General features: G+C 41.5%; 1 protein-coding gene across 3 annotated transcripts in view; it reads right to left on the minus strand.

The window, feature by feature from the left end:
* Positions 1-15,445, minus strand: part of SP4 (Sp4 transcription factor) — an 83,356-nt gene extending 67,911 nt beyond the window's left edge. The window contains exons 1-3 of one of the 3 annotated variants that reach the window (XM_025379785.1): positions 15,221-15,445; positions 14,685-14,795; positions 12,635-14,189 (exon numbers count right to left, since the gene is read on the minus strand). In XM_025379785.1, coding sequence (XP_025235570.1) covers positions 12,635-14,189; positions 14,685-14,756 — 1,627 coding nt within the window. In that variant the 5' untranslated portion in view covers positions 14,757-14,795; positions 15,221-15,445. Of the gene's footprint in view, positions 1-12,634; positions 14,190-14,684; positions 14,801-15,220 lie in introns of all 3 variants that reach the window. The other 2 variants (XM_025379786.1, XM_025379784.1) reach the window with 2 other exon arrangements.
* Between the last annotated feature and the right edge of the window lie 1,606 nt (positions 15,446-17,051).

Here is a 17,051-nt window from a genome sequence, read left to right on the forward strand (position 1 = left end):
TTCTGTGAACAAAAAGCTATGGTGACTTGACTCATTATTTACAGAACTGTACTAAACCCCTTCTGACCGGCCACATTATGAGGCATCTACATAATAATATCAGAGGGACAGAATCAACCTGGAAATTTTACACACCTTCAATTTCTTCTCAAAGTTCCCCTAACTGGTAAGATTCTCACCTTCAACTGTCTACAAAAACATATGAAGCAATCAGATTTAAATTCCCTTTATTTCACTTTACTCATCACTTTTCCTTTTATGATCACAAACTCTCCCACTCCTTTAATATATATCTTGAGTCTACTCCAAGGATCTGTCTATCCCATTCTCCTATGAAATCAGCTCTCCACCTGTGTCCTTTCTTCTGGTTCAGTATCAGAATGTCAGATACTTAGCAATGCTCATCAAGGTGTGAGAAAAAATAAAATTATAAATTCAAACACATATTTACACATATGACACACACTCTACTTACATGAAGCTTACAATTCAACTTTTATATGAATACTCCTTGAGCTAAGTCTGAACTTTGTAATATTTACAAAATACTAATTGAGCTGGGCGTGGTGGCTCACACCTGTAATCCCAGCACTTTGGGAGGCTGAGGTGGGTGGATCACCTGAGGTCAGGAGTTAGAGAACAGCCTGGCCAACCTGGTGAAACCCCGTCTCTACTAAAAATAGAAAAATTAGCTGGGCATGATGGCAGGCGCCTATAATCCCAGCTACTCAGGAGGCTGAGGCAGGAGAATCACTTGAATCTGGGAGACAGAGGCTGCAGTGAGCCAAGATCGTGCCATTGCACTCTACCCTGGGCGACAGAGTGAGACTCCGTCTCAAAAACAAAACAAAACAAAAAACTAACTGAATTTCAAATTGCATGTCAAATCCAACATAACCTGAAGTGGCCCTTCTCTTCCTTCTGACATGATAAACTTTTTAGTCATCCTTTAAGTCTCAGCTCAGTTATCACCCTTTCCATGAAAACATTCCCAGAACCCTACAAGCAGAACTAGTTCTTCCTTCCTCTGGGTTTCTGTAACATTTCATTCATAGCTTTTATAAACCAAACACCACAAAGTAATTTAGTTAGCTCTATATATATATATTATACAGATATATAGATAATATCTATCATATACCATTGAGTCTAAGATGCAAGTGATCATAAGAAAGAAAAAAGTTCTGCTAATTAAACTACAACATGCCTTTGATTATAAGGTGTGTTTTAATTTCAAAGATTTAAAATGGGCCCGGGCTTGGTGGCTTATGCCTGTAATCGCAGCACTTAGGAAGGCCCAGGTGGGTGGATCACCTGAGGTCAGGAGTTCAAGACCAGCCTGGCCAACATGGCGAAATGCCCTCTCTACTAAAAATACAAAAATAGGCTGGGCATGGTGGCGGATGCCCATAATCCCAGCTACTCGGGAGGCTGGGAGGGAGGAGAATTATTGGAATCCAGGTGCCAGAGGCTGCAGTGAGCCGAGATCGTGGCACTGTACTCCAGCCTGGGTGACAGAACAAGACTCCATCTTAAAATATATATATATATATGTATATAAACATATAAGTAAAATGAAATAAAAATAAAATGTAAAAAGCATGTCCTAGAAGCAGAGAAATACACTGTGTCTCCCACAACAGATAATGTATCGTATGAGAGCAGAAAACATGTCTCACTTCATCTTTAGTTTCTCAATGCCCATTACCATGCTTGATACACAGTAGGCGAAAAGAACAAACAAACCTTACGTTTTTACCCAGTCCCGTACCATTTCTTTCACGTCACCAGTGTGGGTCCTAGAGAAGTTTAATAAGCTGTTTTTTATATTTAGTAACCATTTACTTTGCCGCCACAGCCTTTCTAGGGACCACTGTGAATTCATAACTAAATTACTCCAACAACATCCTTTTATCTGAGCTCCTGATTTCTAACTTTCTACACTTTTATCTACAAAGAAACACTCTAGTAAGTATCATCTGCATTGCAAATATTTTTACTCGATACCTCCAATCCACTAGATTCAAGTTTTTTCAAATTTATTTTTTATTATTATTTTGGTAGAATCTCTTCTTCAAACAAAAAGTTAGGAAATGGTTCAACAAACACGCTTCTGCAGCTGATGCAGGAGTGGCAGGCTGTTTGGTTGGCAAACCCTGAGATGCTCTGCGAGACCACTAAGCCTCTAGGAAGCACACAGAAGAGAACCCATCATTCTGTGTTAGTTATAAGCTTCCACATGATAGCTTTACGCTTTTCCAATCTTTGGTCCCCATCAAGCTCATTCTATCTCCACCAGAAAAAGCCTTTCTTGTTTACTTCCCACTAACCTCACTGACTTCTGATCTCTCACACTTGTTTTCCATGCCTCAAAACCCAGTACTTAAGTATAAACTCTCATATGTAGTTGCAGCTGCCATATAATGGTTTCATGTATGTAAGTCTTTCTCCTGAACATAAGCATCATTTTAAGACAGGTTTAGTTAGTATCTTCAGAACCTAACAAGGGTTAATCAGACAGCAGACATTTAGTTTTTACTATACTAAAATATACCACCTGGTTTTTTTTTGTTGTTGTTATTTTGAGACAGGGTCTCGTTCTGTTGCCCAGGCTGAAGCGCAGTGGCACGATAGCTCACTAAAACCTTCGACTTCCAGGCTCAAGCAATTCTCCCCCCTCGGTCTCCCAGAGTAGCTGGGACTACAGGCATGCAACACTATGCCCAGCTAATTTTTATATTTTTAGTAGAGATTGGTTTCACGACGTTTCCCAGGCTGGTCTCAAACTCCTGAGCTCAAGTGATCTGCCTGCCTCAGCCTCCCAAAGTGCTGGGATTACAGGTGTGAACCACCATGCCTGGCCACACCACTTCTTTTCCACCTGTAAATACACCTCTCTCCATATACCTCACCTCACCCTTGCTTGCACTTTACAAAAGCTTTCTGACATTCCTCTTATACAAATTTCTCATTTACCTCTGACATATAACTCAAGCTAACATCCATACCTAAAATATCTCATTCTCCCACTTTACTACTTCACATTCTTCCAGTGGGTGTCACTATGTAGAGATGTCACCGGGTTACCACCTCCTGCATACAGTTTTCTTTACATTATTCAAAGACTTTTCTTACATATCTTATCTAATCTTTGAGACTCTATGAGGTAAAGAAGGCAGGAACTAATATCACTATTTTGCAAATAAAAAAAAAGGAATGGAACTACAATTATGATGTTTGCCCAGAGTGGTACAACTAATTGGTGGAGGCGGGGAGCACCCAAGTGAAAATGTGAGTTTCAATTCTTAGTGTTGTGCTCTATGAAGCCTCTAGGTTCTTGTGAGGCTTCATGTCCTCACATGAAGCCTCATGTGGTCTGCACTAATAATAAATCTACTGTAAGAACCATACCTCTGATTAAGCACAGGTATTTCCTACCTCCTTAACTTTATTATCATCCCTCAGGAAAAGAGAAGCTTCATATATTTGAATTATCACTTTTCCTATTCGAAAGATTCTTGAGTCTTGAACATTTTACATGCACACAGACATATTTTTAAGACACAAGGTCTCACTCTCTCATCCAGACTGGAGTGCAGTGACGATCACAGGTTACTATAACCTTGAACAGAACTCTTGAGTTCAAGCAATCCTCCCGCCTCAGTCACTTGAGTGGCTGGGACTACAAACATGGGCCACCACACCTAGCTGATTTTTTACTTTTTCCTTTTTTCGTAGAGGTACACTCTATGTTGCCCAGGCTGGTCTCAAGCTCCTGGGCTCACGTGATCCTCCTCCCTCAGCCTTCCAAAGTGCTGAGATTACAGGATGAGGCACTGCACTTAGCCTCAAACATTTTCAAAAAACACCTTTGTACCAGATATTCTGAGCCAAAAAAAAAAGGGGGGGACAACTGCAGCAGGACTGTTCATGGAAAAAAAAAAAAGAAAGAAAGAATAGAAAGGAGGGTGTGAGGGGAGTAGAGAACGTGAAATTACTTAATGGGTACAATGTACATTACTGCAGTATAAAAGCCCTGCCTTCACCACTATACAACATATCAGTGTAACAAAACTGTACTTGTACCTCACAAATTTATACAAATAAAAGATCAGCATAAATACCTAAAAAATAAATAAATAAAAAGGCATGCTGGATTTTACTTACTCCATAGGGAAAATTGACAAATTTAAAGCTGTGAGTGCTTCCCAGAATTTGGGCTCTTTTAGGATCCTAGATTTTCCAACTGTTTTCTAATTCCACTCAAGAAAAAGTAATCACATTGTTCACACTAAAGTGATAGTATCAGAAACACAACTATGGTTAAAGAGCTGGAGCAGCCCCCCTTATCAGAGTGGGGAATATGTTCCAAGACCCCCACTGGATCCCTGAAACCATGGATCGAACCCTATACATATTGTTTTTTCATACATACATACACACACACCTGTGATAAAGTTTAATTTATACATTACACAAAGTATGAAATAACAACTTCTCTTTGGCATATATTTGGCTTATCTTAGATATATCCAAATTGCCAGCATTACTACTTTTGCACTTTGAGGCCATAAATATGTAAAGTAAAAATACTCGAACACACTGAGATATCACAGCAGTTGAGAAGGCTACTAAGTGACTCGTTAGCAGATACAGAGGGTATAACTGGACAAAGAGAAGATTCCCATTTGCCCTGGACAGACTGAGATTTCACCACACTACTCAGAAAGGCATGCAATTTAAAACTTGTAAATTGTTTTCTTCTAGAATATTCCGTTTAATATTTTTGGACCATGGTTGACCACAGGTAACAGAAACCACGGATAAGAGGAGGCTACTATACCGAGATAAAATATCCAAACTACAAATTCAGTGTCAGAACTAAAGTATATGTTTAAAATACTAATGTATTGGTATTCACCAAATAAAGGAGCAAATGACATAGAAAAATAGCACCTAAGCACATAGTAAATTTAAGAATGAACAGAAATATATTAATTTATGAATTAAAGTGCTACATTTATTGCTTAATAGAATTCACCCTAATTATACAGCCTCTATAAGAAAAATGGTAAATATCACCCTAAATCTCCCTCACAAAAATCCCTAAATACTTAATCATGTAAGTTTAAGACTTACAGAGAACTCTGACCATGTGCTGGATGGGAGTACCCAGAACAAAATAAAATATATACTCTAATTTCACGGATCTTAAATTTTAGAATTAGAGTAAGACTCAGAGTTTATAGTTTAATCAAGTTTTCTATATGGTACAAGAAATTCTTTTGCAGTCTACAGAATCTTTGACAGATGAACATCCAATCTTCAATGAATTATCACTACTTAATGAAACAAACCATTCCACTGTTGTGTAACTCTAGTCTGTCTTTGTGTGTGCATATACATGTTTTTTCAGGGCCAAACAAAATTATAGAACTATGCCAGAAAAAAAAAAAAAAAAAAAGCCCTTCATACATCTAAAGACAGCTGTCACAATTTCTTGTTTTCTTTTAAAGATAAAACTCTGTTCTTTGATTATTGCTAGTATGAAATGTTTTCCACATTCTTCATTCTGGGAATCCTTCTTCATACATTTGTGAGTCTGTCAATGTCCCATTTAAAATGTGCCACCCGGTACTGCGCACAATATTGCAGAAGCGTCTGACAAGCACAAGGTACAGAAGAAGCTTTATTCTACTCTCAGTTCATTTTAAGCCAATAAATTCCAAATCATTTTCACAAGTCCTCCTGTGAAGCCAGGTTTTTTTACCTTGTAGGTATGTAATTCACTTCATCTTAAGTAGAGGATCTTACCTGTTAATTATATCTTACTAATTCTGGCCCACCATTTCAGCCTGTTAAGATCACTCTGAATCTCAGTTCTATCATATTAGCACCATCTACCAGCTCTGTCTCATATTTGAATTCAGTAAATTCAGCCATCCTTCAACCTGGTATCTGAAAAAAAAATGCCACACTACATCAAAATTAGAACCCCATGCCATAGTGTGAGACCTCTTACGGAGGTGAATAATCAATTACCACTTTTCATACAATTGTGCAACCAGCTGTGAGCCTTCAAAGAGGCCACAAGTATCAATACTAAAATCAAGATAAATTATGTTAACATTATTTCCTTTGGATACTCTTATGGAAACCCTAAAGAAAGAAGATATGAACCTAGTTTCTTAGTGAACCCATACTGGCTCCCAGTGATTCCTCAGTTCTTTTTTAAAATGCTCAAGAGCCAACTACTCAATAATTCACTCAAGGACTTTGCTAAGGATAGTTATCAAGCTCATTTGTCTGAAGTTAAGAATGTTTTTAAAAATTGAGGTGTTATTCATGTGAAATTTTCTGGTACTTTTTAACCACGCAGCATAAATTTTAAGTTATTGATATTAGCCTGAAACTGAATCTGAAAGTTCCTTCTGACCCTAGGATAACATCCATTTTTATTGTCTTGACTTCCAAAAAGCAAACCCAGAAATGCAGTAGAAAGACAACTGGAGGAGAAGTCAAGATTCTAGCCCTCACTTTGCCATCAAATATAAGAGGGTCATTTAACCTTTCTGGGCTTCAATTTCTTCATTTCTAAAATAGGGCTAAGGAAAGAGGGTGGGAGAAAGAGGCTCATTTATTTTTAAGTTACCTTAGTAACTACAATTTCATTAAGCCCTCATCGCACCACGTACTTAAATAAGCAATTTGTGGTTCAACAGGTTTCCTTTGCCACAATTTCCTTATTCACTAGGTAGCAAAATGACAAGCATTATGAACATCCAATCTTAACTCAACATCCAATCTTAACTCAAACCCACATCAGAAAAGTACAGAAGAGCACATATATGTATATAGTCTGATATTAGGCCAGGTTCCCCCATTACTGTCAATCCTTACTGTGTCACCCCCAAGTACTTAATGTAGCAATGCAGAACCTTCAACCCATATTTCTGCTTTCACTTCAAACAGTAAAAACACAAAATGCCTTTATAAATAGACTTTACCAGCAGTATCAAAAGGTTACAACTGCTGAGCCATAATCGCCAAGATTCTTTCCACCTACAATTCTATCATTTTGTAAGTCTTGTTATTTCAGCAAGATCTATGCGTAGCACCATTCCCTATCTTCTCTCTTGATTAAGCAAATTTAGAGCTGTGAGTGCTTTCATGCCTGCCCCAATATTCTCAACCTGCTTTCATGCCTGCCCCAATATTCCCTATTATTCATTATATATTCCCTGATTCAGAATTTGAAAAGCAGGTGATTAAAACTCTATTTTCAGTCAGACACGGTGCCTCACGTCTGTAATGCCAGCACTCTGAGAGGCTGAAGTGGGGAGATCACCTGAGGTCAGGAGTTCGAGACCAGCCTGGCCAACATGGCAAAACCCCATCTCTACTAAAATTAGCCAGGTGTGGTAACACGTGCCTGTAGTCCCTGCTACTTGGACAGCTGAGGCCGGAGAATTGCTTGAACCCAGGAGGTGGAGGTTGCAGTGAATAGATATCGTGCCACTGCACTCCAGCCTGGGCGACAGAATGAGACTCCATCTCAAATACAAACAAACAAAAAACTCTATTTTCCTTTGCTACTCTATCCTGAAATACTTCTAAAAAAAAATGCCCTTTTAAAAAATTAACGTGGCTCTACATTGAGTACTTTTCATCTTCTATGAAAAAATCATTTAATAGGTAAAGCCAGCTTGGTAGTTCAGAATCTAAGTCATTTGTATTGAGTATAAGATTTAAGTTTCTAATAATGAATTCCAATCTATAACAAACAGTATTAGAAAATCTTAAAGAAGTAAGATTACTTGAGTAAATCTGACTCCTCTGGAAAAAGAGGAGCCAAACACAGGAGTACATGAGTATGTATATATACAGATGCCCATTAGGGAAATCCAAATTAATAAAACATACATGGCAAAGGAAAACCGTATTTGTATTAAACGTCAAGCCAATTTTCCACCTTTAGTAGCTCTGGAAAAAAAGATCAGTGTAAGAAGTTAATTCTACTGGATTAAATTCACTTTTAAAATTAAATATAAATTTTAATTATTTTCTTTGTTACCTATTTTTACCAATAATGAAGCACTGGTCCTCCCATTTCTGGTTTCATACTATATCCCCAGGTTTCATATTTTAATTCCCTGGAGAAGTAAAGAAATTAGGTAAGAGAGTCAAGTTCTTGAAGGGTCAGCAGTATCTTATCATTAAGTCTGAACTTCCTCTGTGGGAGAACCAGCATACAACTGCTAAGTTCCACTAAAATTGACAAAGAAATATTAATTCATCAATCAAAAGGCTTACAGTATGAGCTCTGTTACTACATATGATGATTACTGCCAAAAATAAGTCACATTGTGGGCCACTCCAAGTTAATTACAGATTTAGATATCAATTGTTCCTACAAGCTCTAAATTCTTTAAGGAAATGTAACACCTGAAATTCACTTTATTTAGGGCTCTTTGACTACTAGAAAACACTGTGAAAACAGGTAGTTCACTCTCCTCACTTAGTTAAAATAAAGGAGCTTAAGCCAGAGGTACAATTGGTTGTCTTTGAGCTTAAAATAAGGTTTCTGCTTTTCCTTTGAAGTCAAACTCAGCATGTTCTCACTTATAAGTGGGAGCTAAAAAAAAAATGATTACACAAGGACATACAGGTGGAACAACAGACACTGGGGACTACAAAAGGTGGGGGGTGGGGTGAGGGTGGAAAAAATACCTATTGGGTACAAGGTTCACTATTTCGGTGATGGGTACACTAAAATCCCAGACTTCACCACTATGCAATATATCCATGTAACGTAACTGCACTTATACCCCCAAATCTATTTTTTTTAAAGTAAAAGTAAAAAAATTTTAAGTCAAATTCAGAATCCCAATAACGAAACAAAAAGAATGCAGAGCATACACATATCTAGTTTCTACTACAATTCTAACTAATGCTCAGCATGAAGGTCAGGATTTACAGCTGAGACCAAAGCACAGAAACACATTATACTGAACACATTAATGGGAAGAGGATCCCCCTAGGTTGTCACTAACATTCTCATTTCATAAAACTAAGTATGAAGCTCCCCAGCTTCAAGTACTGGTTTTTTCATTAGATTTACCTTGTATGATTTTACTTTTTTTCTGTCCATATCATCCAGACTTCCCCTAACCTCCTGAAGAGTAAAATGAGAATGGTGGATGGTGGAGAGTTTTAGCTCATTGTCCTTGAGCTAGCAATTACATCTGTCAAAGCCACTAATTTTTTCAAGAGTTATCATAAAAATTTAGAGCAAAATTTTCCCCACAGATTAAACAATACCATTCTCCTGGGGAACACAATGAACCGACCAAGAAAGTACTTACAGATGAATGGGGACACCAAGTAAAAGATCTGAACTTTCAGGGCTCATTTATAAAAGGGCGATATGGGTACGCATTGCTCCTTCTCCCCTTTGTCAAGACAGTAAAGTTCCTGGTGTCCCACTCTTAGTGTCTTTTTTCTTTTTTTTTTTTTTGAGACGGAGTTTTGTTCTTGTTGCCCAGGCTGGAGTGCAACGGCGCGATCTAGGCTCACTGCAACCTCCGCCTCCTAGGTTCAAGTGATTCTCCTGTCTCAGCCTCCCGAGTAGCTGGGACTACAGGCATGTGCCACCACGCTCGGCTAATTTTGTATTTTTAGTAGAGACAGGGTTTCTCCATGTTGGTCAGGCTGGTCTCGAACTCCCGACCTCAGGTGATCCGCCTGCCTTGGCGTCCCAAAGTGCCAGGATTAAAGGCGTGAGTAATCACACCCGGCCCACTCTTAGTGTCTTAAAAATGCAAAGTCAAAAGAAATCAATGAAAACAAAGTTGTTTCATTCGTTTCATTAAAACCATTCCAAGGCATTGCTCCCAATTACAAACTGCTATTTTCTTCATCATCTTTTATACCTTCGTTCAAAGAGCATTTGTCAAGCACCTACTATGCTAGGCAATGGGATAAAATCTGCAAACAACTAGGCCTAGATTAACTGTATTGACTTGTAGACATCAAGCAAGGTACATTTCTGGTCTTTGTCAGACTGCTGTCTTTTTAAAATGATCGAGCATATTTATTAGAACATAAACAACATCGACAAAATTTTAAATCTTTGGTTTCAGGGGGAAAAAATCCAACTAGATAGAGTTCAAATTTTCTCCTATACTTAAACAGAACCACCCATATCATGTAAATCCTTTAAGTGAAAAAATTATCCCTGAAAATGAAGGAATAACCACACCTATTGGCAGTGTTCAGCATACAGTAGCCGTCTCAATATACACTTGTAAAATAAAAACTAAAAAGTTGTAGTTGCCACCAAAATCCATTCTCTGAGGCACAAATGAACTAGCTCAACACCCCCACCTACTTCCATATTCTGTCTTCTGGTTCACTGCTGATGACCAGACACTTGATTCTCAAACTTCCGTGAGTTTGTCTGTTTGAGACAGGGTCTCACTGTCACTCAGGTGGGAGTGCAGTGAGGCAATCAGCTCACTGCAGCCTGGATCCCCAGGACACAAGCAATCCTCCTACTTCAGCCTCCCAAGAAACTGAGACCACAGGTGTGCCACCACACCCAGCTAATTTTTGTTTAATTTTTTGTAGAGACGGGGTCTCCTTATGTTGCCCAGGCTGGTCTTGGACTAGTGGGCTCAAGCAATCCTCCCACTCTGGCCTCCCAAAGTGCTGGGATTACAGGGATGAGCCACCACAGACAGCCACTTCAATGAGTTTTAGAATCACCTGGAAAGTTTTGTTTGAAAGGCAAATCCCTTGACCCCCCACAATTCAAAACTTATACTACCAAAAACTGGATCCTGTGTTTATTATAATGCACCATTCAAGTTAATCTAAGTTTGGGTGGCCAAAACATTTGTTTACCCTCACAATGGCTAAGGGAAAACCTCTGGATTGCAAAAGATAACAACCAGAGAGCAGAAAAATTGATTACTTCTAACCTAAATTATAAGTTACTCAATTCTCTTAATCACAACTCACTAACTAATGTTTAATAAGCAAGATGAAATGGAAGTGAAGTAACTTCTGCTTTGACAATGCAAACTGTCATTCAACCCACCAAAAACAAAAAGTTTTCTGAAATACTATAATTATTGTCAAAGTTTTTAGCAAAGAAATAGAAACAAAGCAAGTTAAGGATTGTAATCCACAGAAACACTTATGTAATTATGCTGTAATAGTTTTAGGAGAAAAACTACCACAATCAAAACACTAAGTAGATGACTGTGCTTGCCAATATAGGGGCCACTAGCCACATGTGGCTACTTAAATTAAATAAAATTTAAAATTCAGTTCCTCAGTTGCCCCAGACACATTTAACCGCTTAACAGCCACATGTAGCCTGTGGCTAACATTTTAGATAGGGCACATAAACATTTCCAACATCACAGAAAGTTCTGCTGGATAGCGCTGGCCTAGAATCAGTGGTATCTGGATAAAAAATATGATCTCAGTTCTCCTGAATCAGATGGCTTTATCTGGCAATTTACAATTTTACATATATATGTCCACTTTAGGTATTAACCATAAAAGAAGACCCTAGTGTAATTTTTCTGCAACTTGTTTCAAGAAAGATCATTCAAAAGTGATAAACTTACTTATCTCAGATTATCAAAATAGAAATATTTGACTAACAAGTTCTGGAAGTATCAAAGGCACTAAACCATAACGAGGTTTTCATCAAATCAGAAATCAATGAAAAGGGTTTAATTACTAGAAAACAAAAGTTATTAGGTACAATAAGACTGGTCCAAAAAAGATTAAAACTACTTCCCAAGTACTTTAGAAGTATCTATTTATATGCATAACAAATAACAACTGCTTTTACAATTGGTTTAAAAATAACTTTACCACAATTCAAATTAGTGACATTTTACTGTCAACATTTTTCATTGCTTTCCACCAATCTTATATTAAACATCTACAAATCACACAATGACCATAAGATGTAATTAAATATAATTCTATAAATGAAGGATTATTCGTTCAAATCCTGATATTAGCATAAAAGTAGACATAAAAGTTAACCAAACAATTTACAACTTAAAATTATCTCTCAACTGTATCAGTATCTAGTTTAAAACAGTCCAGTGTAATAAAACACAAAAGCATGGGTGACAAGATGCTGAAGCTTGAGAAATAACTTGCACGAAAAAAAAGTTAGCCTTATCACACCACAGAATTAAAAGTTCAACAGACTCACAATTATATATGCCAACTCAGTTTAAAATTACTTTCCCTCAAAGAGATAAATATCATTTTGACTAGGCTTCTTTCTGAAGAGTTCAAATGTATTCAAATCCAGACCACTAAATTACAGAAGGCAATTATGTTTCTAATCAGAAAGCTTTGAACCATAAAATAATACTTTTAAAAAACTAACAAATTTAACACATTATAAAATCTACAAAAGTGAACATGTCACACTGATTACTATAGAGCTATGTTTGTTAGTATAATATTCCTGTTTCTGGTTCCTTATGATTCTGTGTTTACTTCAGAGGTTTAAGTCAAACCTAAGAATTAGCAAAGAAAAGCAGTAATTGTTATGAAAAACTATTTAAAAGGTACTTTAAAAGATGTCATAACTTACCTGCAACACTAGTGATTGTAACGGGAACTCCCTGCACTTGAACACCTGCAGCACCCAGGTTGGCAACGCTCACTGTCTGAAGGTTAGGCACTGATGCAAGCTGGGCAGTATTCAAAGTTATTGGGGCACCAGCAACAGCCACCGGAGCAATCTGAGCAAGAGTTGTGCCACCGCTTGAAGACACTGGGGTGATGGTTAATTGTTGGGATAACCCAGCATTCTGAACTTGCAAATTTGAAAGACTCTGAATATTCTGAACCTGTACAGTTTGCCAACTGATTTGCCCTGAAGGTGTTAAAGTTGGAGCCCTGATAAGCACCTGAGTCGGATTTACTGCTTGAAGTTGAACATTCTGTAAAGGCTGCTGCTGGATGGTCTGAATTGTCTGCCCTGACTGGAGTTGAAATGACTGTGGTGGAATAGCCTGAATGATCTGTTGCTGAGGCTGTTGGATCTGGATCTGTTGTAAGATAGGTTGGCCTACAATTTGCACCTGCTGAAGAGAATTTGATTGATCCTGTGCATTCTGCATTCCATTAGGCTGAAGCTGACTGGAGCTCTGGGCTTCAGACTCAGTAGCAGCAGGTGTTTGAGATTCTTCAATGGTGCGTTCAGAACTACTGGCTGATGTGCTTGCATACTGGCCCGTATCTGCTGAGCTCACTAATGTGTCACTGCTTGTCAAAGATGTTGAAGCAGTGGTTGTGCAGGTAGTGGAGGAGGAGGGAGATTCCGGCATAGTACTGGCAGAAGTAGTGGTGTTGGTGGGTGTGGAAACTAATTGATTCCCATTGGAAGTCCCACTATCAGCAGTAGTAGCAGGCTGGCCAACCTGCCCAGTCCCTCCTCCGGCGGCCACGTTGTTTATCACTGGCAAAGCTAGAGTCACTCCTCCAATGTTAATTGGTAGGGTTGTTACAACTTGAGCCTGAGTACCAGGAAGAGTCTGTAACTGCAGTGGTATTGAAACACCAGGTCTAATTTGGACTGGAACTGTCTGATTTGCCAGGTTTTGAGCAAGAATATTCCCAGAAGCTGTCCTGTTAGCAGCTGTAAGTATAGCTTGATTATTACCTGCAGAAATGAGCTGAATTTGACCCTGCAAATCCTGTAGAGATGAACTACTAGTTGGATTGATTTGAATTTGTTGACCTTCCACCGTCTGAAGTTGTGGAATTACTTGGTACTGTACACTACCACTTGGATTTTGTACTTGTATGACTTGAAATTGACCAGGGGTGGAAGAATTACCTGATTTAGTTTTTGTAGGAGATGCACTCCCGTTATTACTGCTGGAAGAACTAGACGAACTAGAAGCTGGTTGAGAAACGTTATTCTCTTTTGAAGCAGGAGGAGTGGAGGCAACAAGTTGCCAAGCGTTTCCAGCAAGTTGCGTTGTTACCAGTTCTAGCTGTTGTGGTTGATTCTGAAGTTGCACCAATCCTTGACTTGGATCTATAATAATTTGTTGTTGTCCAGTTGCTTGATTTTCACCAGGAGTCCCTATTTTGCTGCAAGTAGCTGCCAGTAAAGCCAGAGGAGAGGGCTGAGAGTCCTACCCAAAATGGGATGGTAAAGGAGAGGGGGGGGGAAAAAAAGTGGGCGGATTTAGTGGAGGCCAGTAGTTGCCAGGGGGTTACTTATTTTGACAGCTCTACATAACAGAATTTAGGAAGCAGCAGAAATCAAAAAGAAATACAAACGAAAGTAGATAAGAACTATATGAATAAGGAAGCAAGTCCTATAATATAAGTTTAAATAAAAGGAAATTTCTTTAAAACTTTGTAAAGTGTTATGTTCCTAAACTCAAAATGCCCTTAGGAACACACACACCCTTTTCTTATAGTCTGAATTCCTGATGTAATTTTAAACAGCATTATACCCTTAAAGAGGTGAAATCTTGATGAATTTACAATTTAAGTTCCACACTCTCAGAAAGATGCTTTGAGTGGATAAACATTTTTATTGTTACTTCTGGGCATTTAAAGGGCATAACTCTCTCTCTCTCCTAATGTGTCGTGATGAATTTTTTTTATTTGCTTGCTTTTACCTGGGAGCCTGAGGTTTTGGGTTTTTTATTGTTATTCTCTGGCTCAGAGGTTTTCCCTCCTTCTGTAGCCATCGCCGCTGCCGCTGCCGCCTCCTCCTCCTCCTCCTTCTTCTGATCTGCAACAAACCCCCCCACCACACACACACACGACAACAGGTTATTAGGATTATTATTATTCGTCTTCTTCCTCTCCTCTTCTCCCCCCTCCCCCCGAACATTAATCTCCATAAACCCGCGATCCACGCACACCGGCAGGGGGTGGGGGAGAAGGAGGGAAGGGAGGAGGGGGATATCACAAAACGTGGTTTGAAACCCGACCCATCGGCTCCAGAGCAACACCCAGAAGGAGGTTGTTCTCTCTCAGACATTAAGACAAAACACAACCCTCTTTCCCTCCCCGATTCCCTCCCGCCCTCTCCTCCTCCCCTTAAAGCATCTCAGCGGCCCCGGGGGAGGGGGAAGAACCGAGCAGGGTCTGGGGAGGGAGGGAGAGAGGGAGGCGGCGAAGGAGACTGAGGGGGGTGGAGAATACGTACCGCTCATCCCGCATTAACAGGACAAACCCTCAGACGGAGACACTGGGATAGAGGTGGGTGGGGGTGGGGGCGAGGCGGGAGGAGAGGCCGGTCCCGCCCGCCCGCGGTGGCTCGGAGGAGGCTGTAGCTGGCACAGGCTCTGCCTCTTTTTCCGCGAATGGCCGCCGCTGGGCTGTGGCGTAGCAGCTCCTCTCTCCGCCCGAGCCCGGCTGACTCGCCCTTGATTGACAGCGGCGGCGCGCGGCGCGGGCGGCGGCGCGGGTCGGGGGCGGGGCCAGGGCGGTGCGAGCCTGGCCGACTCCCCACCCCCCTCGGCCTCTCTCCGCCGGAGCCTCCGACTCTCCACCCCTTCCCCCAGCGGATTGGCCGCCGACCTGCCGGGGGCCGGGGCGCTGGGGCCGCCTCCTCTCCACCCCCTTTCTCGGGGTTATTCTTTTAGCAGCTCTTCTCCTCCTCCCCGGCTGCTTCGGGGCTCTTTCTCTCCGCGTTCTAGCTCAGGAGCGCTGTCGGTAGGCCCTCCATACAGCCAAACTTGTTGTCTCAGGATATCCCGCCCCCTACTCATTTCCCAGCGCCCTCCACTCAAAAACCCGCTCCAGCAATCCCTCCAGTTGCCACTGAAGAAAAAAGTAGGGCCTTTGCCCCAGGCAAGCGAGAGGGGCGGACGTGGGCGCGCGCAGCCCACCGACAGATCGGCCTGCCGGGTGAACTGGCCGCTGCCCCCGCGTAGGGAGCATGGCTTTCCTGAGGCGCATCCGGACCCGGGCGCCCTTTTTCCCTGGCTCGGTCTCCATTGGCTGAGCCCACGGTGACGCGCGCTGAGTGGTAGGAGAAAGGGGGTGGGGTACTGCCGCGAAGGCTCTCGGTACTCGTAGTTTCCGGCGGCCGCGGTGACTTCTTCGAGGCACCGCCTCTCTCCCGCCCCCGACCGAGGCCTGGCTGCCGAGCGGAAAGCTGCCCGAGGGGGCGGTGGCGACAGGGCGTGGCCGGGGCCGAGTGGGAGTTGAACTGAGCGAGGAGGAGGGGGAATGGGTGTTGTTTGCCTGGGCCTATCCGCCGCGCGGGGCTGCCCAAAGCACCTCTGCCGCCGCCTCCTCGGCTCCAAGCCGCTCCCCGCGGGGCGAGCTCACACCCGGAGCGCTCGGCGATTGAGCGGGCGGCGGCGTGGGGAGGCGGGGTTTGCTGTCCTCGGGGTTTGAATGAACCCGGCTTCTTGAAGCAGCGCCCTTGCCTTGCCTTTCTTTGCTCACCTTCCCCTCAGGCCCCCCGCTTTGAGTCCGAGGCCTGTTTTCTCACAAAGAAGGATGTTCCATTTTTATTGTCTCTCTGGCTGGCAGCTGGTGCAGAGCAGTGACCCGCCTTCTAGGGTTGCATCGCGTTTTGCCTAAAAGCCTAAGTGGTTGGCAGAGTTCTAAGCCTTAGCTGACAAGAGAGTCGCCCGGCAGAGAAAAGCCCAGCTCCATAAGGGTCAGCCCCACTTACGGTTTAGCATGAGCATAAGGGCAAGTGGAATTTACATCTGGCTGCACAAAGCATTTTATTGTCAAATGCACTTGAGCATTTGTCCTGCCTCAGCTTTCCTACAAAGTTCTGAAGTCAGAATGATGCCATGGAACGTAATCAGCGCCTGATTAACTGTACCAAAGGTGGAAGTGACCCCACATGTAAATACTGGCCTTGGGAACAAGGCATGCTTACCCACGCTCAAAGCCATTCTCTCTCTTTTTACCTGGGCTCCACACTCAGCCTTGGGCATTTTTGTCTCCTGCCTGAGGCCTGACATGTTGCAAGGGTGAGGAAGTCCCAGATGCTGAACTTGACTGGCATTTCC

This window comes from Theropithecus gelada, chromosome 3 (genome assembly GCF_003255815.1).
Source record: "Theropithecus gelada isolate Dixy chromosome 3, Tgel_1.0, whole genome shotgun sequence".
In the NCBI taxonomy this organism is placed as follows: Eukaryota; Metazoa; Chordata; class Mammalia; order Primates; family Cercopithecidae; genus Theropithecus; species Theropithecus gelada.